At 42.3% G+C, this 24,528-nt stretch overlaps 1 protein-coding gene across 1 annotated transcript in view; it reads left to right on the top strand.

The window, feature by feature from the left end:
• The first annotated feature begins 290 nt into the window (after positions 1–290).
• GNL2 (G protein nucleolar 2) overlaps positions 291–24,528 on the top strand; it is a 24,946-nt gene continuing 708 nt past the window's right edge. The window contains exons 1-15 of the mRNA XM_012439236.3: positions 291–483; positions 2,040–2,124; positions 3,083–3,177; positions 5,105–5,244; positions 7,859–8,043; positions 10,422–10,488; positions 11,408–11,566; positions 12,204–12,317; positions 15,621–15,749; positions 16,484–16,588; positions 17,367–17,525; positions 17,726–17,845; positions 22,778–23,232; positions 23,738–23,820; positions 24,319–24,410. Of these exons, the coding sequence (XP_012294659.1) occupies positions 420–483; positions 2,040–2,124; positions 3,083–3,177; positions 5,105–5,244; positions 7,859–8,043; positions 10,422–10,488; positions 11,408–11,566; positions 12,204–12,317; positions 15,621–15,749; positions 16,484–16,588; positions 17,367–17,525; positions 17,726–17,845; positions 22,778–23,232; positions 23,738–23,820; positions 24,319–24,410 (2,052 nt within the window). The 5' untranslated portion in view covers positions 291–419. The remainder of the gene's footprint in view (positions 484–2,039; positions 2,125–3,082; positions 3,178–5,104; positions 5,245–7,858; positions 8,044–10,421; positions 10,489–11,407; positions 11,567–12,203; positions 12,318–15,620; positions 15,750–16,483; positions 16,589–17,366; positions 17,526–17,725; positions 17,846–22,777; positions 23,233–23,737; positions 23,821–24,318; positions 24,411–24,528) is intronic.

Here is a 24,528-nt window from a genome sequence, read left to right as displayed (position 1 = left end):
AAGGACTTAGAAGACAAATTCTGAAGACAAAGTTAAGCTTGTGCCATTGGCCTGGGAAGAGGCTTCTTTATTTGGAGGTGGACCCAACTGGGAGCTCTGTGCCTCGCATCCAGGGTAACTAGGCGGTTGCCATGGAGTGGCAGCTTGGCGGTTGCTAGGGATGGAAAGGGCTGGGGCTCTGTGCAGGGCGACGCCTAGAAGGCCGGGGCGGGGGCGGAGCCAGGAACATGATGGCGCGCGCCGCGCGTTCACCGGAAGTCGCGCAGAGTCCGAGGGGGCGCGAACGGAAGTGACGGAGGTCGTGCACACGTGGTCCAGCGTGGTTCGCTCGGGTCTTTTCGGCCGGGCCTGGGAAGTTCTAAGTTCGTTTGACCGACGTAAGCCGGACCTAGCTCTCGAGTCCCGATCTCGTCGCCAAGATGGTGAAGCCCAAATACAAAGGACGGAGCACCATCAACCCGTCCAAGGCCAGCACAAACCCGGGTACAGGCGGCAGGGGTGATCGAGGGTGGAGCTTGGAGGGAAGTGTAGGGGAGGGCTCCTAGGAGGACTGGAGGGGCAGGAGGGGCACTTGCTTAAAATGACCACGAGCGGAGTGGCTGTTGGGGATGAAAAGGAAAGCAGTATATGTGGTGGTTTCTTCCTGGGGGGCACTGAGGAGGGCTGACACTGCACGCCTGGCAGGCCAAAGTGTAGTCAACTGGTCTGAAGTCAAGGAAAGTGAACACTCAGGCTTTGGCAGCCTTGGGTCCTCTCCAGTTCAGAGATGCAGAGAAAGTCAGATTTAAAATGGTGTAAGTTGACCCATCGGGCCTTTTACACGTGATCATACTTGCCTGCCACTTTAGCTTTGACCTTTAAAATGAGAAAAGGATTGTAGTTTTGGCCCTTGGAATCATTCTATCTGGTAAAGTTCTTAGAAAACCCTGCAAAGAAATCAATATGATCGTTGCAGTAAGGCTGTTTTGGAGATGTGTGTACGTTTTGGCTAGGTTCCACCTGTAGAATTAACAAGATGTCCTGTGGGAGAGTTTCTTCCATTCAGGTTTATAAAACTTTCTTTTAAAATATGGTTTAGAATTTTTGACAGTTTTAATGTGTGTTGAACGTTTACCCTGGATTGATCATTAATTACTCACTTTACACAAACTGGAATCTCAGGATGTTAGACCCCAAAAGACCCCTAGAGATCATGATTTTACAGGAAGTGGCTTGTCATAATTGCAACAGTTAGTAGTTGTAGAGCCACTAGTCTCTACTATTAAAACACCTGCCTGGTCCTGAAATGATGTAGAAAGCAGGTTTCAGCCTGCCGTCTGCATCACTTCAGGACCAGGCAGGTGATTTAAAGGGCTTCCAAAATGAGAAGCTAGGCTAGTATTAATTACCCTGCTCTTTTGTCCTTCTCTTTCTCTTTGAGATGTAAGGCAAGAATTGCTATGTCGATGAAACAAAAATCAAGCATTAGGAAATTAAGAAACTGACTAAGAACACATACATATCAAAATCATAGTCTCCATGGTGCCTTGCATGGAGCAGGCACTCACTATTTGTTAAACTGAGACACAGAGGTGGATGTCTTCGTGGTTAAGACCATAAATGGTGATCGAATGCTTGTGTTCAAATTCTGGCTCTGCCATTTAGTAACTGTTTGACCTTGGGGAAGGTGTCTGACCACTGTGCCTCAGTTTCTCTCTCTGCAGCATGGGGATAATGTATCTCTATGAGATTATTGTATGGATTAAATGAGATGATGCCTATAATGTGGATCTTATAGTGTCATCATAAGTGCTCAAAAATATTAGCTTTTATTCTTCTCAGGTACAATCCTATCGAAGATCAAAGATTGGATCAGCTTTGTCATACCATGTAGCTTCAAGTTACAATTATTGGAGCAACATATGGAGAAAATAGAGATTTTTGTGGTTGGTGGCTGCTAACCTGCTTTGGGTGAACTACTTGTTGCGTTTTAAGCAATGACTTGTTGGTTATACTGGTGGGTTATCAGATAGTGCACTGTGTACTTCCGCCTTTTGTAGATCGAGTGCAGGGAGCAGGAGGCCAAAACATGAGGGACCGGGCCACCATCCGGCGCCTGAATATGTATAGGCAAAAGGAGCGCAGGTGAGCATTGGGTGCTATCATCCTTTCCCTTTTCCTTCATGCCCTTGACCGCTAGCTGAGACTGATTAAGCCTTTGCTGTTCTCACTCCCACTCCCTCCAAATAGGAGTTATATATTTTCAAATGTAATTTTATATGAATGTTGTTATGATAAACTGTTAATTTTTGCTTAAGGGCACGATAGCTGATGTTGAAATAGTGATTGTTTCACAATACTCAAAAGTAGAAGTCTTGTTTCTCACAGCCCTGGCCTCAACAAATGGTGCATTGAATCTCAGAGTTAAACATGGCCAGATACAACAAAGTCTATAGGACTATAGTTAGGAAAGCCACCAGAAAACTTGTTTTTTAATGCCAAAATGAAGATCACAACACTGTGGCACTTGAACACTCATCATAACTCTGAGTTCTGCTGACGTAGCCTCTACCATAGGGATTTGCTGAGTGTGGCATTCTGCTAGCTGGTCTTAATTTGTTTGGTAATTAGATTCTCTGTCTCTGTCTGTTCTAAAAGATGAGACTAAAATACAAATGTCAATGAACTTAATATGCATTAGTCACCTACTTTGCAGTTTGTTTTAGAATTTGGAATTCCAGCATAAATCACCCTCTATTTAAAAAATTTATTTAAACCAGCCTTCAGATAATTATCCAAAAGACTCAAGTTTGTGGCTTTTTTTTTTTTTTAAAGTAAACCAACAGTAAACAGATTTTTTAAAACGTTACCATTATTGTTACTCATCTAGCAGAAGTCATTATGTGCTCTGTTGCAAGAGGTTAAATGGCTTTTGGGCAATCTGTTTCAACTGTAGAAGTACTTTGTATTTACTGGAATCTGTATTTCATGATCATTTAAAACCAAAGTAAGAAGTCCTTTTGATGGAAAGTATATTCTGCGGATCAAACTTTGCCATTGCCATTCTTGTGTTGTCAATCAAAATCTGTTATTTCTTATTTAGGAACAATCGTGGTAAAATAATTAAACCCCTGCAATATCAATCAACGGTGGCTTCTGGCACAGTGGCAAGAGTAGAGCCAAACATTAAATGGTTTGGTGAGTATTATCCCCTGTTACTTTCCTCTACAAAATGTAAGCTGAGTGGAAAAGGCTAGGATGTTTAAATGTCTAAACGGTAGGAGTTTTTGGTGAGTGGAACTGTCAAGGATTATCTGAGAAAGGGATAAGAAAAAGTACTGGGAAAAGTAGTGGTGGTAGATTAACTTCTTTTTGAAGAGCACTCACATTAGTAATTATAATTGAACCCTCTTAAGCAGATAAGACCATCTTTAATGACTAGCATTCACAGACCTTAGAATGCTCATCTTAATCTTTTCTGCTTGCCTGGAGAGATACTGCTTGAGAGGTGGCCTTGCAGGTGTGTTTGTGCATTTAGCCTGCAGGGTAAGTGCATTAGCCCGAAGTTCCTCTGAAACACTTGTTAGTGGGTTTTTTATTTGAACTTGGGTGACAATGAAAGCGTCTCACTGTTGAACCTTCCAAGAGTGAAGAGAGTATCTTCAGTCTCAGGGTGATCACAGCTTCTTGGGAAACTTCCTGTTCCATTTTCAGTCTGGGCTTTTGACTTTGCCCTTAGCCACTGGTAAATGTATGGGCACTTCAGATGATGAGACTCCGGTATTTGCCTGTGACTCTGTGCTTGGGGGCAGATGGCAGCTACCTCTGAGTCTCTTACACCTTTTGGTAGGATACCTCCTAAGAAGTGCAGCACAGAAAAGTGTCAACAAAAACTCTACAGAGAAGCATTTAGCATAGCTGCCGGGTACTGTGGCTCCAGATCTAGACTGCCTGGGTTTGAATCCTAGTTCTGTCATTAATGTGCCAGTGGGCAGGTTATTAAGTCTGGCTGATCATCAGTTTTCTCATCTCTAAAATGAGAATAAGATGGAACCTAACTCATAGGACTGTTGTGGTAATCAAATGAGTAAATACAGGCCAGGTGCAGTCACTCACACCTGTAATCCCAGCACTTTAGGAGGCTGAGGCGGATAGATCACTTGAGGTCAGGAGTTCAAGACCAGCCTGATCAACACAGTGAAACCCCCATCTCTACTAAATGTACAAAAATTAGCCAGGCATTGCGGTGGGCATCTGTAATCCCAGTTACTTGGAAGGCTGAGGCAGGAGAATCCCTTGAGCCCGGGAGGCAGAGGTTACAGTGAGCTGAGATCGTGCCACTGGCACTCCAGCCTAGGTGACAGAGTGAGACTGTGTCTCAAAAAACAAGAGTAAATACATATAAACTGCTTAGAATTGTGCCTAGCAAATAGTGAGTATAGATACGCATTTCTTGCTACCATCATTACCAGCTTGCTGTTTTGCATTCATGCTGCAGCATGCTGTTTAACTGAATGCTTTTCAGGATCTCTCACTTACAAGCTGTTTTCCAGGTGGTATTGCAGGACTCTGTCTTGTTCCCTTGGATGGATTCATTGGTTAATAGTCCCTTTGAATCCTCATAACCCTAAAAGTGGTAACTGTAACTCAGGTTTCTGTGTTTCAAGATTCTCTGTACTGAGTGATCAGCTCCAAAACTTTCTAAGACCTCTCTTTTTACCTTGTCACCTTTAGTATGAGGTACAGCAGTGTAGTGGATCAAAGCACGGGTTTCTGAGTGATTGGCTCCAAGTTTCTCTGCCGGATCTAGTTGGAAGTAGGACATTTGTCAGATCTCAGTTCTGTTCCACAGTATTTCTCAGTTTCATTTAGTCAGGAAACTGGGCTTGGAAAACTATTGAAACTCTTTGCGTGTCTGGGTTGGTGGACTAGTTCATAGTGCGCGAGTGCAGGAGAGGCAGTTTTTTGGTTTTTCCTCTTTTAAGTTTGAAAACAGCTCTAAGGGCTGGATGGATCAGGTACTTGGGTGAGTGAGGGTCATTTAAAATCTTGCCTTTCACCGTGTCAGTGGAAGATGGATGTGCAAATATTTGTTAAGTGGAAACATTCTTTATTTGTAAAACAGGAAACACACGTGTGATTAAGCAGTCATCATTACAAAAATTTCAAGAGGAAATGGATACAGTTATGAAGGATCCATACAAAGTTGTCATGAAGCAAAGCAAGTTACCAATGTCTCTTCTCCACGATCGCGTCCGGCCTCATGTAAGATGTAGGATATCCCTGGTGATGGAATTTCCTGGGCAAACTCCATGCAGATCCCTCTCTAACATATTTGTCTTGTATTTTTCCTCAGAAAATAGCAACTTTAATGTAGCCATGACGACCTGTCTCAGACTTCTCCTTTCACCTTTTCTCCTCTAGTATGAGATGCAGTAGGGTAATGGGTCAAAGTGCAGGTTTCGGAGTTGAGACCTGAATTTTAATCCTTGCTCTACCCCTTCCTGTGCCCTTAGCTGGGTTTCTGCAGGAACTTTAACTTCTTTGCCTTGAAAGCATAAATAACACACCTCCTTGGGTGATTGGCTACAGATGAAACATCTGTAAAGCACTTGGCCCATAGCGAGCCCATAGCACACCACCTAATAAGAGCTAAATCAGTAACAGCTCTTAGTGATATTATTTACTATTATTTATTTTGGTAGGCAAACTTGTTTTAAGTGGTAATTCCATCAAACTTTGGGACAGCATAGAATTAGGATTGAGTTGGTAGAACTTCGGTGTTTTGTACTTTCAGCTTTTGTGAGATCCTTGAGATTTCTCGTCAGCTGAAGGAAGGGGTGCTGGTCACATCGGTTGTCAGTTGCTGGAGTTTGAAGTGCAGTAAGGATTCAATCTGGCTTGAGTGGAAGGAGTTTCACACAGAACAAAGAAAGAGCCTAATGCTTGCCTGCTCGTTTTTACTTGCATTGAATAATAATTCCCAGAAATGTAGCCAGTACGTAAGCCTCAGTTCCAGTATCAGGAGGGGAGGAAAACATTGACATGGATTAAATAGTTCAAAGAAAAGTGTTTACTTGCAGAACAAAATAAAAACCAAGGCCCAGTTATTGCCTCAGGTTTTGTCAGTGATGTTTTGTTTTATGATGGACTAGAAGAATGGCACCTATTAGTGGAATGACTGTTTTCTTTCAGGGGAACACATGAGTGTAATTCATGAACCACAGACAAGTTGCTCATTTCCCTTGTTCTCTTTTGTCTGTTCTCCCTAAAGCCATCTTTTAAGCAACTATTGAATCCTGTTTATGAGAAGAACAGAGAGGTTCTATTATGGATTTATTGCTTTGTTGCCCGTTCTTGTCAGTGCTTCTAAAATTCAGTGTTTAAATAGCTGGTATGTAGAATGAGGGTCTGCAGTCGCAGCAGTCAGCTTCTTTGTTGTCTCAAAAAGCTGCTCAGAGTCGTGGATGAGTTTTCTGCTTTGGCCTTGAAAAACCTTACCTGTTTTATTTTAGTGGGATATCTATTACTTGCAAAATCTAAATCTGAGATTATTTTGCACAGTGAGTCAGATCAGATGTGCATATTCATCTATATGTGCTTTAGAATTACTGTATTTCTCTAGCAGTACAGTAAGAGTACTGGAACTTTGCCTGTGTACTGTATTATATGCTGTATATTGCTGCTTAATTAATTAATTAATACTTAATTAATGTGTAGGTTTGTAGACATAAAGCCTCATATATGGTACTTGATAGGTTAAGAGGTTTTCAGGGATAATTTTGGTCACACTTGATTTTTACCCAGTGACATTAGAACCTATTTCCCATGTAAAATGAGCTGCCTCTGTTTGGGGATGCTCCTGGGTAGAAGATAGTGACTAAAAATAAACAGAGTTGTGGGTTAGAGCATCTGAGAAAATGATAATAGTTTAAGGATCTTTAGAAGTTGGAAGAGGGAATCTGTTAAAGTTCAGAAACCATGGGGGTTGCTCCATCATCCTCACAGCTTTTGGTAGTGGTGGTTATGGAGGAGCCTGTACTAGGGGGAAAAGGGTGATTTTTTTTTTTTTTTTTTTAGAATATTCTCTGCCAGCTGTTAACATTCTGTTATGTGATAGATCCTAAGTCAAACTTTCACTTTTATCTTGCTTCAAAAATTCCTATGCCTGTAACTCCTTTACTGGCACATCAAGTTCTAGTTAGTATCAGGTTCCTTTTATCACATCTAAACTATTATTTTGGACTTTTGCTAGATGTTTTTCATCTGAAGACTTGCCATGTGCATTTAATAAAAACGTTACCTAAATTAGGGAAAATGTTATCTGAAACTAAAATGCATCTTACAAAACAAGCAGTTCCTTTTAGCCATGAAAGAAATTAACTTCCAAGAAAAAGCTGGCATTTGCAGTTGGTTTAAAAAAAAACAACACAAATTTGAGTATGATTGTCCTTGACAAAATCTAGGAATTTGGCAAATTTTATGCACTTGTTTAAAGCTCAAAAAAATGGCAGAAAAGATAAGTTAATTTTCATCACTGTAGCCTTAATTACATTTGACTAAAGTTTATGATAAATGAAATAAAGCAAATTGTTCGGCAGGGTTTTGCACAATTATTCATACTTACTTTGATTATTTGTATTACTTTTCTGTTTCTCCAAGGAAGCTTACAGAACTTTAGAATAAGGGAACCAGTGTTAGTGCCATTTCAACAAGTATTTCTGATTTGAAACCAGAATGAATCCATGTTCTTGTAGATTTTAGTATGGGTTGAACTTCGGAAAAATAAAATCAGAAAGTCTCTCTAGGTGGCTGTTTTTCTTTTTGATTTTCCTCATTGGTTTCCTTAGTTTTACCTGTAATTCTCCTTTCTCTTCAGAACTTGAAGGTGCACATTCTTGATACTGAAAGTTTTGAAACTACATTTGGCCCTAAGTCACAGAGGAAGCGACCAAACTTATTTGCAAGTGATATGCAGTCTCTTATAGAAAATGCTGAGATGTCCACTGAGAGCTATGACCAGGGCAAGGATCGTGATTTGGTAACTGAAGATACTGGTGTGAGGTACAGGGGTTTTTTTGTTTTCTGTTTGTTTGTTTGTTTGTTTGTTTTGGAGATGTAGTCTCACTTTGTCATCCAGGCTGGAATGCAGCGGCATGATCTCGGCTCACTGCAACCTCTGCCTCCCAGGTACAAGCAGTTCTCCTACCTCAGCCTCCCGAATAGCTGGGGCTACAGGTGCATGCCACCACACTCGGCTAATTTTTGTATTTTAGTAGAGACAGGGTTTCACCGTTTTGCCAGGCTGGTCTCCAACTCCTCAGCTCAGGCAGTCCACCTCCCTCAGCCTCACAAAGTGCTTGGATTACAGGTGTGAGCCACTGCACCCAGCCGAGGTACAGTTTTGAAGTTTGTGCAGGTCTCATCATTTGCTCTTCTGCAACAAAACGTTTTCTTTAAACTTATTCTGCCTGTGTGAAGCTTGGTGCTTTAATTCATATGGAGTTATCTTCTTCCCGCAGACTGGAGATGTTGGTGAAATTGGGGCTAGACTGAAAATGTTTAAGGTGGCTTGATTGACAAAGGTCTCTCTTCATCCCCGAAATAACATTTTCTTCATTTATAATAGTAATACACATGTTGTAGACAAATTAGGAAATATAGTTAAGTTGGAAAATGCAACACAAAGAACATAACTCATAATCCCATTGCAGATATCAAGCATTGTTAATGCCTCAGTGAATATCAGGGCTTCCTTAACTGGAGGTCTGTGAGTTCGTGGATGGCCTTGGAGGTTTCTTTGACTCTTCTGAAGAAAATATGGAAAATGTATGAGCATAAATAAAGGCCATAGGGTTTTGTTTTTTTTTGTTTGTTTGTTTTGTTTTTTTTTTTTTTTGAGGCAGCGTCTTGCTCTGTTACCCAGGCTGGAGTGCAGTGGCATGATCTTGGCTCACTGCAACCTCCACCTCCTGGCTTCAAGCAATTCTCCTGCCTCAGCCTCCTGAGTAGCTGGGATTACAGGCACACGCCACAATGCCTGGCTAATATTCGTATTTTTAGTAGAGATGGGGTTTTACCATGTTGGCCAGGCTGGCCTCGAACTCCTGTCCTCGTGATCTGCCCACCTTGGCCTCCCAAAGTGCTGGGATTACAGGCGTGAGCCACAGTGCCTGGCCAGTTTTGTCTTTTTTGTTTTTTTTTTGGTGGGGGGAGGAGGAAGAGAGGAAGAATCTGTAAGTTCCATCATATTCTCAGGGATCCATACTCAAAAGAATCAGGCACTAGCTGGGTGCAGTGGCTCACCTGTAATACTAGTATTTTGGGAGGCCGAGGCAGCAGGATCGCTTGAGTACAGGAGTTTGAGACTAGCCTGAGCAACATAGGGAGACCTTGTCTCTATAAATAGTAAAAAAATTGGCTGGGCATAGTGATGTGTACCTGTAGTCCCAGCTACTCAGGAGGCTGAGGTGGGAGGATCATTGGAGCCCAGGAATTTGAGGCTGCAGTGAGCTGTGATTATTAGGAATGTATTTCTATGTCAGTACATAATCAACAACAATATAATATTTATTGTCAGAGTAATATTAGGTTTGTTATGGCCAGTCTCATTGTTGGACATCTATGCTGTGTTTAGTTTTTCCTTATGGTGAACAACACAAGGATGAAACATCAATGTGACCAAATCTTTTTCATCCTTAATTATTCCCCAAAGATATATTCTTATGGAGCAAATCATGATGTCAGAAGGTATCCATGCTTTTTGATAGGCAGCTGCCACATTGCTCTTGAGAAAGGGTTTAATTTAGTTTCTCTTGGGCAGGGCCAGAGAGCTCCCATTCTCTGTCTGTCTCGTGGTTTTTTTTTTTTGTTTTTTTTAAGACAGGGTCTCACCATGTTCGTTAGGCTGGTCTTGAACTCCCAACCTCAGGTGATCCGCCCGCCTTGGCCTCCAAAGTGCTTGGATTACAGGCGTGAGCCACCACGCCCGGCCTGTCTCACGGCTTTTAAATGAAGTGGCGGTTTTGCTGTCTTAGTGAAGAGGCACTGTCCTTTGACTGCATCATTGTTACTATCCATTGCTGTTGTCAGCCCATCCTCTAGCCTTGGGCCATCTAGAGATAATGTCAAGCCATTTAAGGCCGAGCAAAAAGAGGCAGTGAGTTCATTTATTTATTCTTAGAATTATTTGAACTTTTGTTGGCTTTATATTCTGCTGATTTGAATTTTTCCTCCCCCAAAAGGTATAGTAGGTAATGCAGTAAAAATGAAACTATTTTTGATGAACATTTGGATACAGTCACTTTTAAAATTCGATTTGTTTCCTGTTCATCTCCAACTGGGTTTGATATTCTTCGTTTTGGTACATTGACTTTGCCCTAAAGAGTCCTTTTAGTCTTGATGGTGCTTCAGTTGCTCATTTGGGGTGCTTTCTTACTTAGAAATGAAGCTCAAGAAGAGATCTATAAAAAGGGACAGTCCAAGAGAATATGGGGTGAGCTCTACAAGGTAAGAATCCTAAATTCTCTCCCATTGAGTGATTCCTTTGGCTTTCATACTTCTGTAGAAGAAAACTAACTTTCATACATTGAAGCTCTGTTGCCTAGAGTAGAGGCACCACTGCCTGTTACATCCTCTTCCTCCTGCAAAGAAACTAGGAAGACGTAGTACCATTGTGCTAGGTAACTGCATTTTTAAAAGTACTTGTATAAGAGTAACAGCTTTCTTTTATACACTCATATATTTATTACCTGTCAGTATTTTTTTTAGATTTCCTGCCGAAGTGATATTCCTGTTTAGATTTATCATGCCTCGTTAGAGTCATATGCAACGTTTTCAGTTATTTAGTCCACCCCTCTCCTTTTATAGATGAGGACTCCTGTCTAGAAAGGTTTGATGCTGTACCTAGCTCAGTTAGCTTGTTAGTGAAAGAGGCTTTATGTTTCTGATCCAGTGCTCTTTAACTGGCAGGGGTTTATATCCATACGCTAATAATCATCTTCGGAAGACAGATTTTCAAGCATAATCATGTAATTAAATAATAATATAATAGGAAACTGGTACCATGAAGGCAAAGTAAACCTTTTAGTTTTTTTGTGAAATACACAAAACCTATAATATTACAAACTTAAAGAAGTCTAAGAAGTAAATGATTTAGTTCAATAATCCATAGTAGTTAGGAAATAAGTTGAGTCTCATCTAAGCCAGTTTTCCTGTTTAAAATTCAACAGGTTTCAAAATCCACAGGATGGAAAACCTTTTGAGTTCTGATCACTGGGCATTGAGATTAGCTACAACCAACTCTCCCCAGAGATTGTTTTGAAGTTGTCTCTAAATATGATTATTTTATTTTTCCCAGACTCCCTTGAATGTCATCCCTCTTGTATTTGTACTGTGGCAAACCATTTTTGCCTCTCTGCATTTTCAGGTGATAGATTCGTCAGATGTTGTCGTTCAAGTTCTTGATGCTAGAGATCCAATGGGTACTCGTTCCCCTCACATTGAAACTTACCTGAAGAAGGAAAAACCTTGGAAACACCTCATTTTTGTACTTAACAAATGTGACCTTGTTCCAACCTGGGCAACAGTAAGTACAACTACCAAACCAGAACAGACTATTAAGACATCTATTAATGAGGCAGTTTTAGGGTTTTTAGGATAAACTGTTACACTGCTGAGAATATAGTAAAGGGAGTGCTCTCGATGGAAACAACACGCTAGTGTGCTCATTGATGGTGGGGAGAGGACCATGTGTCCTCTGTAGGACAGCACCCTTACTGGATGAGCGATTATGTGCCCTCATGAGGAGAGAGCCGCAGGATTGCCTGCTTCACATTATGCTCCATTAATTGCATTTAGTAACAGTGAAGACATTTTTTGGAATATTGTTTTCTATTTATAAGACAGAAGATGGGGCCAGGTGCGGTAGCTCACTCACCTGTAATCCGAGCACTTTGGGAGGCCAAGGCAGGCGGATCACCTGAGGTTGGGAGTTCGAGACCAGCCAAACCAATATGGTGAAACCCCGTCAAAAAAAAAAAAAAAAAGACAGAAGACAAAGCATTAGCTATCATACTTGGAAAAAACATTTCAAAGAATATAGCTAACATTTTCCTTAGAAAATAGTATATTTGAAACAGTTCTGTAATTCAAGCTCTGATTCTTCCCCATAATATAAATAAATGAACTGCAGTTTACCAGCATGTTTCCATCTCTCCCTTTAGAAACGGTGGGTTGCTGTCCTCTCCCAGGATTATCCAACACTTGCTTTCCATGCAAGCCTTACTAACCCATTTGGCAAGGGAGCCTTCATTCAGCTTCTGCGGCAGTTTGGAAAGGTATTGAGCCCTGATCTGTTTCTCCTGGAGTTGTATAGCTGTGAGTTGGTGTAAGAATCTGTCTTCTGGTATAAGAATCTGCCGTGACATAGCAGACAGTTACCAGATTCTTAGCTGGACGTGGTTGTGCAGGTCTGTAGTCCTAGATACTCAGGACACTGACGCAGGAGGATTGCTTGAGCCCAGGAGATCAAGGCTACAGTGAGCTATGATGGTATCACTGCACGTCAGCCTGGGTGACAGAGCAAAACCCTGTTTCTAAAAAACAACCAGAGATGTAAAAACTCAGAGAGACTCAGAAGGGATTCTGAAGTGTTTTCTTGATCAGTCTTTGCACCGTATCCCTGACCATTGTTGCTTCCCTTTCTGCCACAGCCCTGGCACCTGACTTTCCACCCTCTGCTGGGCTTTCCAGGCCTGCAGTGCTTCTCTGCTCATGGGGCCCATGCAGCTTCTAGCTCCTTTGGTTGGAGAGGGCCCTGCCACCATTCAAGCTTCGGATCCCTGGTCAGATGTTAGCTCCTGAGGGAAGCCCTGGAACCAGACTACCTTATCAAATATTCTCAAAGCTTCATGCTCTGTACCTGTCATTTTGAATTTGTATATATAGTTAATTCTACCTGGCTTCTAACAAAAGACATGTCTGCTGTCCCACCCTTCCCCACTTTACAGAAGCAAGTGCTTCTGATCATTAGCCATTAGTTCTGTTATTTTCCTCCATATTTTTAGTAGATGACTATGATTTTATTTTCTTGATCTGTCCCCACCCCCCACCCCCAGTTTTAGATGCTTATTAATTTCCAGCTATGGAAAATGAGGATATGCTTTCTTATAGCCATCCTTCCTCCACATGTACTTCCCCCTTTACCTTCCCTGTATTGTTAGACGGCAGTGTTGGGTTATAGTATTACTCATTCAGTGTTAGTTGGTGCTGGTTGTTTTAATTTGGAAAGAGCTTTATTTCTAATAAAGGGTAGCAGCCTGCAGGGTGGCTGCTCTAATAGGCTGGGAAGAGTAACCTCGACCATTCAGTCTATACATTGCCTTGACTGTAAAGTATTAGTCACAGCTGACCCACATAGTGTGCTATGAGTATAATTCCTTTCTGACCAGAGCTTTTCTTTTCGCTGGTGTTACTTTGCTCTGTTGTATTTGTATCTATCACTGTCATACTACCAACTTCTCTGATACATGGGAACTTTCAGCACTTCAGGCACCACCGGTAGTTCCCTTGAGTGGCCAGCACTCCGTCCTCGGGCCTGGCCACTCTGCTGCAGCAGCGTCTTTCTGAGACTTCCTTTCACTGTCATCCTGAGAATTTCCCTGGCTGTTTTCCTGTATGGGACCTCTTGTTTATAGGACCCTTTTCTTTTCTGGTTTACTCCTTCCTTTTGATGGGACATATTTTCTGAAAGTTTCCTGTGAAGGAATACTAACATTTTTGAGACATGCCTTGCGTCCTGAAGACGTCTTTATTTTACCCTCATGCTGTTTTTCCTAAGAATCTTGAAGTCACCACTACACTGTTTTCTGACTTCTGAGGAATCTGAGACCATTCTGACCCCTCATACTTTGTGTGGCTGTGATTTTTTTTTTTGAGACAGGGTCTTGCTCTGTCACCCAGGCTGGAGTGCAGTGGTACAACCATAGCTCACTGTAACCTCCAACTCCTAGGCCCAAGCGATCCTCCTGCCTCGTTTTGGCCTCCTGAAGTGCTAGGTTTACAGGTGTGTGCCACCACGCCCAGCTGATCGTTTCTTATTCTAACATTTAAAATTTATCTTGTTCTAAAATTTCACAGTGATGTGTCTTGAAGTGGGCCATTTATTGCTCAGTGAGCTTGCCTTTTGATGAGACTCTAGTCTGATATTGTCTTACATTATTTCTTTGAAATTTTCTTTCCTCCCTCAGTTGTCTGTATTCTTGTTCAGAAATTTAATTTTACCTCCTGGTTTAATTCTTGAATTTTCTTTCTTTTGGTACATATATGACATTTTCCTCTATTTTCTGGGCACTTTTCCTTGTTTTGATCATCCAGCTGCCCTATCACAAAATTTATTTTGCCAGTCACTTTTAATATTTAATTTCTGAGAGCTCTTGTTGAATTCTCATTTGCTGTGCTTGCTTTTACATCTCATTTCACAGTCACGGTATCTTCTCTCTCTCTGAGAACATAAATGATGTTTTGAAATTTTTCCTGTCTACATTGATTCTGTTACCTTCAAATTTTTATTTGTTTTTCTGTCTTTTCTGCTAGAATCACACTTAAAAATTTTTTCTTTTACTTTAAAAAATTTTTTGAGACAGGGTCTTGTTCTATCTTAACCCAGGCTGAAGTGCAGTGGTGTGATCATGGTTCACTGCAGCCTCAACCTCCAAGTAGAGTCACGTTTAAATGTTTGGTTATTCTTGGTTCTCTATTTATGTTTAAGAGTAAGGCATTAGGGTAGGTACAGTGGCTTATGCCTGTAAACCTAGCACTTTGGGAGGATGAGGTAGGCAGATGGCTTGAGCTCAGGACTTCTAGACTAGCCTGGGCAATATGGCAAAACTCCATCTGTACAAAAAAATAGAAAAAAATTAGCAAGGCATGGTGGTGCACAACTATGGTCCCAGCTACCCAGGAGGCTGAGGCAGGAGGATTGCTTGAGCCCAGGAGGCAGAGGTTGCAGAGAGCTTTTCTGAAAACCCTGTTTCAAAAAAAAAAAAAAGTAAGGCATTAAAAAGCTAATAGGTTATTTTTTTTTTCCTTCATGGAGTGGCCTTCTTGACTGATAGACTGCATTATAGGATAATTGGATAGGGACCCAAATTTAATTTAATTTTTTTTTTGAGACAGAGTCTCACTCTGTTTCTCAGGCAGGTGCCTGTAATCCCAGCTACTCTGGAGGCTGAGGCAGGAGAACCACTTGAACCTGGGAGGCAGAGGTTACAGTGAGCCAAGATGGCACCATTGCACTCCAGCCTGGGTGACACAGCAAGACTTAAAAAAAAAAAAAAAAAAGAAGAATGGGCCACTGCACCTGGCCTTCTTTTGTTTTTTGACCTACATACTTTTAACCTTAACACATATAAGGATAATTTCACATGCAGACTGAGGAAATGACTCACCTCTGATTTATTAATAAGCGTATGTATACAGCTCACACAGATTATGTAGGTGGTGTGTGTCTAGGCTTTAAATCGAGTTGTATCAACAGTGTTGCACTGTATTCTTCATATCAACAAAGTAATACAAACTGCTTGTCCAAAGGGATATATATGTGACTGCATGTATGTGCTGTGTATTCTCTCTTTGAACAGTTGCACACTGACAAGAAACAGATCAGTGTTGGGTTCATTGGCTATCCAAATGTTGGCAAGAGCTCTGTGATAAACACATTGCGTTCTAAGAAAGTTTGCAACGTGGCTCCCATTGCAGGTGAAACAAAGGTACGCTTGGTGCAAGGTGATCTTACCTCTGCATATTTTATTTTCATAGAGGGTGATCATTTAGGACTTGTTGATATCTCTCTGCTTCTCTTGAATGCAGACCACCATTAGGAGTTCAGCTCTCCATGTAATAGTTTAGAATGTATTAGAATTGTTTCTGCCCTCTTTGATTAGACTAAGAGTACTTTGTATGCTACCGTGTGGCTTTGGCACGAGTTGGTTAATGCAATTCTTATTTAGATCTGTTTTAAATTGTCACTCCAGCCTTTTACTTTGATAAACAAAACTAACCCAAGAATATTTGATGAGTGGGTTAAGAAGCTTCAACCTTCAGGTAGGTTATTAAAGTTGGGAGTCATATCCTCAAACACAGAGTGTTTGAGGAACAGCACGGTTTTACTTACAGGCAATGAGGCCAAGTAGTACTAAGCTCTCAAGAGTATTTTTAAAACTCAGAAATGTTCACTGGGTATAATTGCACAATACTAGATGGAAATCCTGTCTTTCCGTTATTTTTAGACTCTTAGCTGATGGAAACTATAGTTTACACTTAGTGGAAGTATCTTGTGCATGGTACAGAGGAGAGAGTTAGTAGCTTAATTACTCTGCAGGTTGCTTTCCTTTGACTCACCCCTTCCTCCTTTCCAGCTTCATACATTAGCGTCAGGGGTTTGTGAAATTAGACTCTTTTAAGTATTTGATGCAGGACATCTCTGACTTTTTTCTGACTTCAGGTCTGGCAGTATATTACTTTGATGCGTCGGATATTCTTGATTGACTGTCCAGGTGTGGTTTACCCCTCTGAGGACTCTGAGACAGACATTGTGCTAAAAGGAGTTGTGAGTATTTGGCCCTGATAGGCTCTTTCTGTTTGCGGGGGAGTATTCTATAGGGAACCCTGGATACTTTTTCTTTTTACTCATTAAGAAGGCAGTTTGGGTTCAGCCTGTCTGACCAAACTTTAGGAACACGATGCTGAGCAGGGCAGCCTCTCAGCATAAGCTGTTTGAGGAGTTAGTGGAACCATGGGCATGTCTGGTCAATATCATCCCACAAAAGAGTTTGTAGTTTACACACAGGATCCAAAGGGAAGCAGGGCCTGTTTATGCTTAGTGATAATTCATCTTCGTGGGTTTATGGGTTGAGTCATTTTGGAACCCAGTCATTTCCTCACTTGTTTCTGAATACGACTGAAAACTGTAAATGGTTCCACTTAACCTTGACCATGCTTCTGGCTATATACATCCTGTGCACATTCCTACCTTCCTTTCTTAAACTATTCCATTCTTTTTGTGTTCTGGGATTGGCAGACTTTTAACCATTTCTGCAAGTGAGTAACATGAAACATTCCAAGTTTAAACTGCTTGTGGCAGCCACACGGTTAGTTTGTGGTGAGTGGGGATTAAAGCTGAGTTCTGGGCTCCATGGCTGTGGTCAGCTTTCATTGGTGCTCCTTGCAGCCAACCATGTCTAGCCACCTTGGAGACAGGCTCCTGCCAGGCTCCACTAGCTTTGTGGTGTTGAAATCTAATTTCAAATAGTGCTGCAGAGAACACTGGGAACTTTACTGCTTCCACAACAAAGTTTGTAATAGGGAGATTTCCTATTAACATTTAGGTTCAAGTGGAAAAAATTAAGACTCCTGAAGACCACATTGGTGCTGTACTTGAACGCGCAAAGCCAGAATATATCAGCAAAACATACAAGATTGATTCTTGGGAGAATGCTGAGGACTTTCTTGAGAAGCTCGCTTTCCGGACTGGGAAGTTACTAAAGGTGAGCCAGAGTTTGTGAGAATTTAGACTGATACTTATTGCAGGCATATATGTGTACAATATGGGTCCTTTTTTGGTATGCATGTATGAGCAGTGTGAAACTTGTCTCCTAAGTGATGATGAACCCATGGGACAACCCCCAAAGTGGTAGGTGGTTTTGGTCCTTTGAATTTAATTGGGAATCTTTGTGTGGCCTTTCAGGGTGGAGAGCCCGACTTACAGACTGTGGGTAAGATGGTCCTCAATGACTGGCAGAGGGGCCGGATTCCTTTCTTTGTCAAGCCACCCAATGCAGAGCCACCTGTGGCCCCCCAGGTACAGGTAAGAGCAGGGTGGGCCCACCTCTGGGGAGCATGGGTCCTAACTTAGACTTGGTATAGCTTCTGATTGCCTCTCTTCATAGAGCATGTTTTCATTCAGCTGCAGTGTCTCTCATTTTATTTATTTATTTTAACATATAAAAATATTTTTGGGGCTGGGCACAGTGGCTTGCAGCTGTAATCGCAGCACTTTGGGAGGCTGAGGTGGGTGGATCACACGGTCAGGAGTTTGAGACCAGCCTGGTCAATATGGTGAAATCTTGTCTCTACTAAAAATACAAAAATTAACTGGGCATGGTGTCACATGCCTGTAGTCCCAGCTACTCAGGAGGCTGAGGCAGAAGAATCGCTTGAATCTGGGAAATGAAGGTTGCAGTGAGCCGAGATCATGCCATTTTGCACTCTAGCCTAGACAACAGAGGGAGACTCAGTCTCAAAAAAATATATATATTTTTTTTTGGTGAAGCACTGTTGTGAGGCACTGCTGGCCCACAGCGATCACTCCACCCTTTCTCATTCTAGACTGCTAGTGCCATGGCCTTTGTTGGGGGTGCATTTGGAGACTAATAAATAGACGTATAAGAGAAGACCAAGCTTAGATACTAGTCTTTAGGGCCATGGAAAAAGAGGGCTCATTAAATATAAGTGATCTTCTGGTACCTGTATCTTTTCTTATGCTTAAGAAACAGAATCATTGCTAAGATTAATGTGTTTAACAAACATTTATTAGCACCGACTATGGGCCAGGCACAGGGAATATAGGAACGAAAAACAGCCATTACCCTCAAAAAGCCTGTGATCCAGTGGGAAAGGAGAGTGGTACTATTGATAGTTGGAGAAGGAAGTCTGAAGGCTGGAGCCAGAAGCACTCCTCCTGTCCCCGTTTCCCTCACTGTGGCAGTGGACCGCCACAAGACTCAACATTAATATTTTGCCTTTCTAGTTCTAGGACCTTTTTCAGAACCCAGCCAAGTCTCTTGAAGTGGTGGCTTCCAATTTGGCATCTATGCTAGTGTCGTTGGGTCCATATAGTTCTGGTTTCCTCTTAGCTGACTCCATTCCAAGTTGCAGTTGCAGCGAGGTATTTCCAGTTGAATGTATTCTGCAGCATTTGAAAGTTAGCCTGAAACTGATGTTAATTGACTTTCTCCCTTGTCCCTGCCCAAACCATCCAACAACCCAACAAAAGTTTCTCTCCCTCTTCATGTGTATTGCATCATTCATTCATTCATTGATACATTCATTCATTCATTGATACATTCATTCAGCAGTCCCACATTGAGCATCTCCTATGGGCCAGGGACTCTTCTGTGTACTGGAGGTGCTGTGGTAAGAAGCTGACAAGCTGCTGCTCTCCTGCACATATATTCCAGCAGGGGAGTGTGTGATTTCTTCTGACACCAAATACATACTGTTTTTCTATCCCAGTTTTGCAGTTCTCTGATACCAGCCGAGTGTCCCAACAATTCAATTCAGTTCTGATACTATCTCCCAGAGTTAGCACAGACTCCACAGATTAAGGACTCAGTCCCATAAGACTGCACCTGCTTCAGATGCCAGCTGCAGGCTGTCCACACTTATGCCTAGCTGATGACAAATTCGGGGATTCTGGAGTTTGATAACTTGCCAGAAGGACTCCCAGAACTCAGGAAAGTGCTGCGTTTACAATTACAGGTTTATTATAAATGGTGAAGCTCAGTATCAGCTAATAGAAGAGGTGCCCAGGGTAAGGCATGGGGAGAGGTGCAGAGCTTCCATGCCCTCCCAGCACATTGATGTGTTCAGCAACCCGGAGCTTTCCCAACCACATCATTACATAGATGTGACTGATGAAATCTGTGGCAATTGGTGATAGGCTCAATTCCAGTCTCCCTTCTCTCCTCTGAGCAGCTGAAAGCACCAACCACATGGTCAAGTGCTTGGTCTTCCTGTGACCAGCACATCCCCATCCTGAAGCTCTCTAGGGCTCCACCATGAGTCGCCACATTAGCATAAACTCAGGTATGGTGGGAAGGGGCTTGTAACCAATAACAAAAGATACCCATTGCTCGGGAAATTCCAAGGGCCTTAGGAGCTCTGTGCCAGGAAGTGTGATATTTATATCATAGGAAAACAGTAAGCAGATGAATATATAATGTCAGGAAGTCTTGCGTGCTGTGAGGAAAACCCAGGCTACACATGAGGAAGACGAGGAGTACTTTGTGTGGGGTGGTCAGGGAAGGCCTCTGAGGCAGTGGCACTTCAGCAGAGTCCTTAACATGAGACAGGAGCCATGGGAGTGTCTAGGGAGAATGTTCCAGGCAAGGTCACTGTGACTTGGACCAGGGGAGGGTGGCATGGTGGGAAGCCATTGGAGGGTTTCGAGTTAGCAGCTGGATTCTAGGTTCATTCTGGATGTCCGTATCACTGCTCTCTGGAGACCCTGTGTGGAAACATTGGCATTATCTTCAGCTCTTCCTCCATATCTAGTCATTAAGTATAGATAAGTAGTTCAGGTACTACTTTTTTTTTTTTTTTTTAGATAGAGTCTTGCTCTGTTGCCCTGGCTGGAGTGCAGTGGCATGATCTTGGCTCACTGCAACTTCCGCCTCCGAGGTTCAAGTAATCCTTCTTCCTTAGCCTCGCAAGTAGCTGGGATTACAGGCACATACCACCATGCCCCGCTAATTTTTGTATTTTTAGTAGAGATGGGGTTTCGCTATGTTGACCAGACTGGTCTTGAACTCCTGACCTCAGGTGATCCACCTGCCTCGGCCTCCCAAAGTGCTGGGATTACAGGCGTGAGCCACCATGCCCTGCCAATTCTTAAGAACTATTGTAACCATAATAAATTTGTTGCCCAATGCACACAGCAAGTTAATACGCTGAGACACCACCAGGTTGCAGCAGAGAAAGAGGTTTAATCTTAGGGTCACCAAAGGAGGAAATGGGAGGAATCATGAAATCCATCTCCATGAGGAGTTTAGGGTTAGGGTTTTTAAAGGGTTTTGGAGTGGGCTGGAGTGAGAATCATTGACTGGATGAAGAGTGTAGGGTGAAGTCACGGGACAGGGAGATGAGGAAGCTGTATTCTCATGCAGATCCCATTTCTCTGGGGATCTTCAAACTGGTTGCTAGAATTAGGGATCTGAAAAAATACTTTAAGCAATCTTTAAACAAAAACCTTATGGTTCTAATGTCAGATACCTTGTCTATAAGAACAATGGGGCTGCACATCAATTCTTACACAGTCTTACGACCTCAATGTCAGAAATCCTGCATGTAGGGATAGTGGGGATGCAAATGGGCAGTACCTAGTGTTCAGAGACTTTTAGCAACAAGGAAATAGGCCAAAGTGCCCCCTGATTAGTGCTTAATTATAATCGTATTTCTGTCCAGAACTCAGCAGGTAGTCCTTGTCAGTCCTGTGGAGGCAGTTTGACTATTGTGTGCCTTACTCTGTGATTCTGTTTTTCGTTTTTTGGTTGAGGGGAGAAACCCCTTCAGAAACTGAAAGCCAAAAATTGCCCTTCCTAGAAAAATATATGTTCAAATTTTGTATGTGGTTTCCTGGATTTTATTTGCCCGGCCACTCTTGCCTTTGAAAATCACTTTAAATTCTGTGAGTTTCTGTTGCGAGGATAAAACGGTATTATACATGTGAAACGCCAGTAGACAGCTTGGCACGTACTTATCTTTGCAGTCACCTAAAACAGGCCAGTTGTTTCAGGGTCCCCAGACTTAGTGCTCGTTATGAACTCTCATCACTCACAGAATGCCCCCTTCTTACCTTATACTCTTGCTTCAAGATGCCTCCTATCTTAGTCTGTTTTGTGCTGCTCTAAGAATACTGCAGACTGGGTAATTATAATTAACAGAAACTGTTTTGACTTATGGTTCTAGAGGCTGAGAAGTCCAGTATCGGGCACCAGCATCTGACAAGGGTCATCCTATCGTGGAAAGTGGGAAGACAAGAGCAAGCAAGAGAGGGTCAAACTTGCTTTCATAACAAACTCACTCTTAAAATAACTAAGCCCCTCTTGAGATCACATTAGTCCAGTCATGGGGATAGAGCCCTCCTGATCTAATCACCTCTTACTACGCCTCACCTCCCAACACTGTTGCTGCATTGGGGATTAAGTGTCTGTATCGGTCCGTTTTCATACTGCTATGAAGAAATACCTGAGACTGGGTAGTTTATAAAGAAAAAGAGGTTTAGTGGACTCACAGTTCCACATGGCTGGGGAGTCTTCAAATCATGACAGAAGGTGAAGGAGGAACAAAGGCGTGTCTAACACGGCGGCAGGCAAGAGTGTGTGTGCAAGGGAACTGCCCTTCGTAAAACCATCAGATCTCGTGAGACTTATTCATCATGAGAGCAGCAGGGGAAAGATCCCCCACCATAATTCAGTTACCTCCCACCAGGTCCCACCCACAACACGTGGAGATTATAGAAGCTACAATTCAAGATGAGATTTGGGTGGGGACACAGCCAAACCATATCCATTTCCAACATAGGAATTTTGGAGGACACACTTAAATCAGAGGACCTCCTCAAATGCCTCTCTGAGTACTGTTCTAATCCTTAACATCCACCCTGGCCTTCATTTTTACATAGCTGTGTGTGCTGATTTTGCATGTGCTTATATGAACAGCCCCCATGGAAGGTCTAGGGAGCCTTGCTTGTCTATGGTAAATCATTGTTTGGTTTTAATGATTTAAATAGTCTTAGTTGCCTCATCCTATGGAACTATACATGTATTCCTTTGATCCTAACACTGGTCTCTGGGTTTAATGTACATTGGCTTAAAAACAGATTAATGAAATGCCTCAAATTTGGGTGTTTTCAGTACCTTCCCTTAGTCCTGAGAAGAGGACTGTTTAAGAGCAAGTCAGAAATTCCGATTTTCATTTTCTGATTTTGTTTCTTGCCCCTATTTCCACCCCTTAATAGCTTCCACCCTCCTCATCTTTGGAAGTTGTCCCAGAAGCAGCCCAGCATAATCCAGGAGAGGAAGTAACCGAAATTGCAGGTGATGGGTCAGAATCCGTTATTAAGAAAGAAACGGAAGAGAACAGTCACTGTGATGCTAACACAGAGATGCAGCAGATTCTCGCACGGGTTCGGCAGAACTTTGGTAAAATCAATGTGGTGCCTCAGTTTTCTGAGGATGACCTGGTTCCTGTAGAGGTGTCAGATCTTGAGGAAGCGCTTGACAGCTTTTCTGATGAAGAAGAGGTGGAGGAACAGGAGCAACAAAGAGACGCTGTGGAAGAGTCTTCCTCGGAATCCGAGGAGGAACATGTGGGAAATGACACCAAAGCTGTTATTAAAGCCCTGGATGAGAAGATCGCCAAATATCAGAAGTTTTTAGACAAAGCCAAAGCCAAAAAGTTTTCGGCAGTCAGGTAATATGTTCATCTCACAAATTGTAGATTGTTTGTTCCTTTCCCATAAATTTGCCATGAGTACTGGAGCCGTATTTTTACATGGAGTTATTGCCATTTGGTTGGTAAGGTGGTTGGTTGGGTTTTTTGTCTGTTTGTTTTTTTGAGATGGGGTCTCACTATGTTGCCTAGACTGGCCTCATGCTCCTGGGCTCAAGCAGTCCTCTCGTCTCAGCCTCCTAAGTAGCTGGGACTGCCGTCATGCACCACCACACTTGGCTGTTATCCATTTTTTTAAAGTGAGCTGTAAATTTTGTAAAATTCAGCTACCTTCAGTATGAGAAGCTTGGTTGTCCAATCTTTTAGAAACACCAGGGAGGCACAGACATGTTGGGTGTTGACTCCTTCCATTGGAGATAAACTCCATGGATAGGAGTGGGGTTCCTTAGTCTGTCTGTCTCAAGTCTCCAGGTCAGCATGTGATTTGGACGAGTGAGAGGAATGTTACTTTGCTTTTCTGTTTTAGAATATCCAAGGGACTGAGTGAAAAGATATTTGCAAAACCCGAAGAACAAAGAAAAACACTGGAAGAAAATGTAGATGATACAGGTGAAGACAAATTATTTCAGTCATTTAGATGTAATTTGCATCTTTAGAGCTTTGAGAAACCTAAGTTCAGTCTCCAAATTATCTCATATAGTCATCCACATAAATATTTATCATATCTGGCAGATTAAATTCACATACTATTATGCAAATTATCTGCTTTTCATTCTGCACATCTTTTAGGATTAAATTGGCAATTCAGGAAACTTCTTAGAAATGGTTCATTGTTAACCTTAGAATCCAAGGGTGGGTCCACAGACAAAGATGGGGGCATGTTTCCTGCATTTATCCTTTCCTCCATTTGCATCAGCTTCCACACTGTTTGTGGCTCAGGGCATCCTGACCTGGCGGCCTCCCCTTGGCCTGCTTTACTCACCTGCTCACCCGCTCTGTCCACGTTGAGTGTCCTTCTCCTTTTGATACGTCAAGCTTGTTCCCACCATTGGGTTTATAGACAAATTTTCAGTAGAAAATTCCTGTTTGTGTATCATTTGTATCCAGCACCTTCCAAAAAGGGAAAGAAGCGGAAGGCACAAAGGAAAGAGGAACAGGAACATTCAAATAAAGCTCCCAGGGCGCTTACATCAAAAGAAGTAAGTGTTGTAGGTCTTAGTATGACCCAATTAGAGTAAATAGAAGTCCGGTTGTCAAGACCCACTGAAACAAATGGTCCAGAGCTGAATCCCAGGAACCCCCGTCCTCGGTGACCTA

The sequence above is a fragment of the Aotus nancymaae genome, unplaced genomic scaffold (assembly GCF_030222135.1).
Source record: "Aotus nancymaae isolate 86718 unplaced genomic scaffold, 86718_ANA_hifiasm-v0.15.2.pri h1tg000007l, whole genome shotgun sequence".
Taxonomy (NCBI): Eukaryota; Metazoa; Chordata; class Mammalia; order Primates; family Aotidae; genus Aotus; species Aotus nancymaae.
The sequence above is the reverse complement of the archived record's forward strand: the minus strand, read 5'-3'. Positions and strand labels throughout refer to the sequence as shown.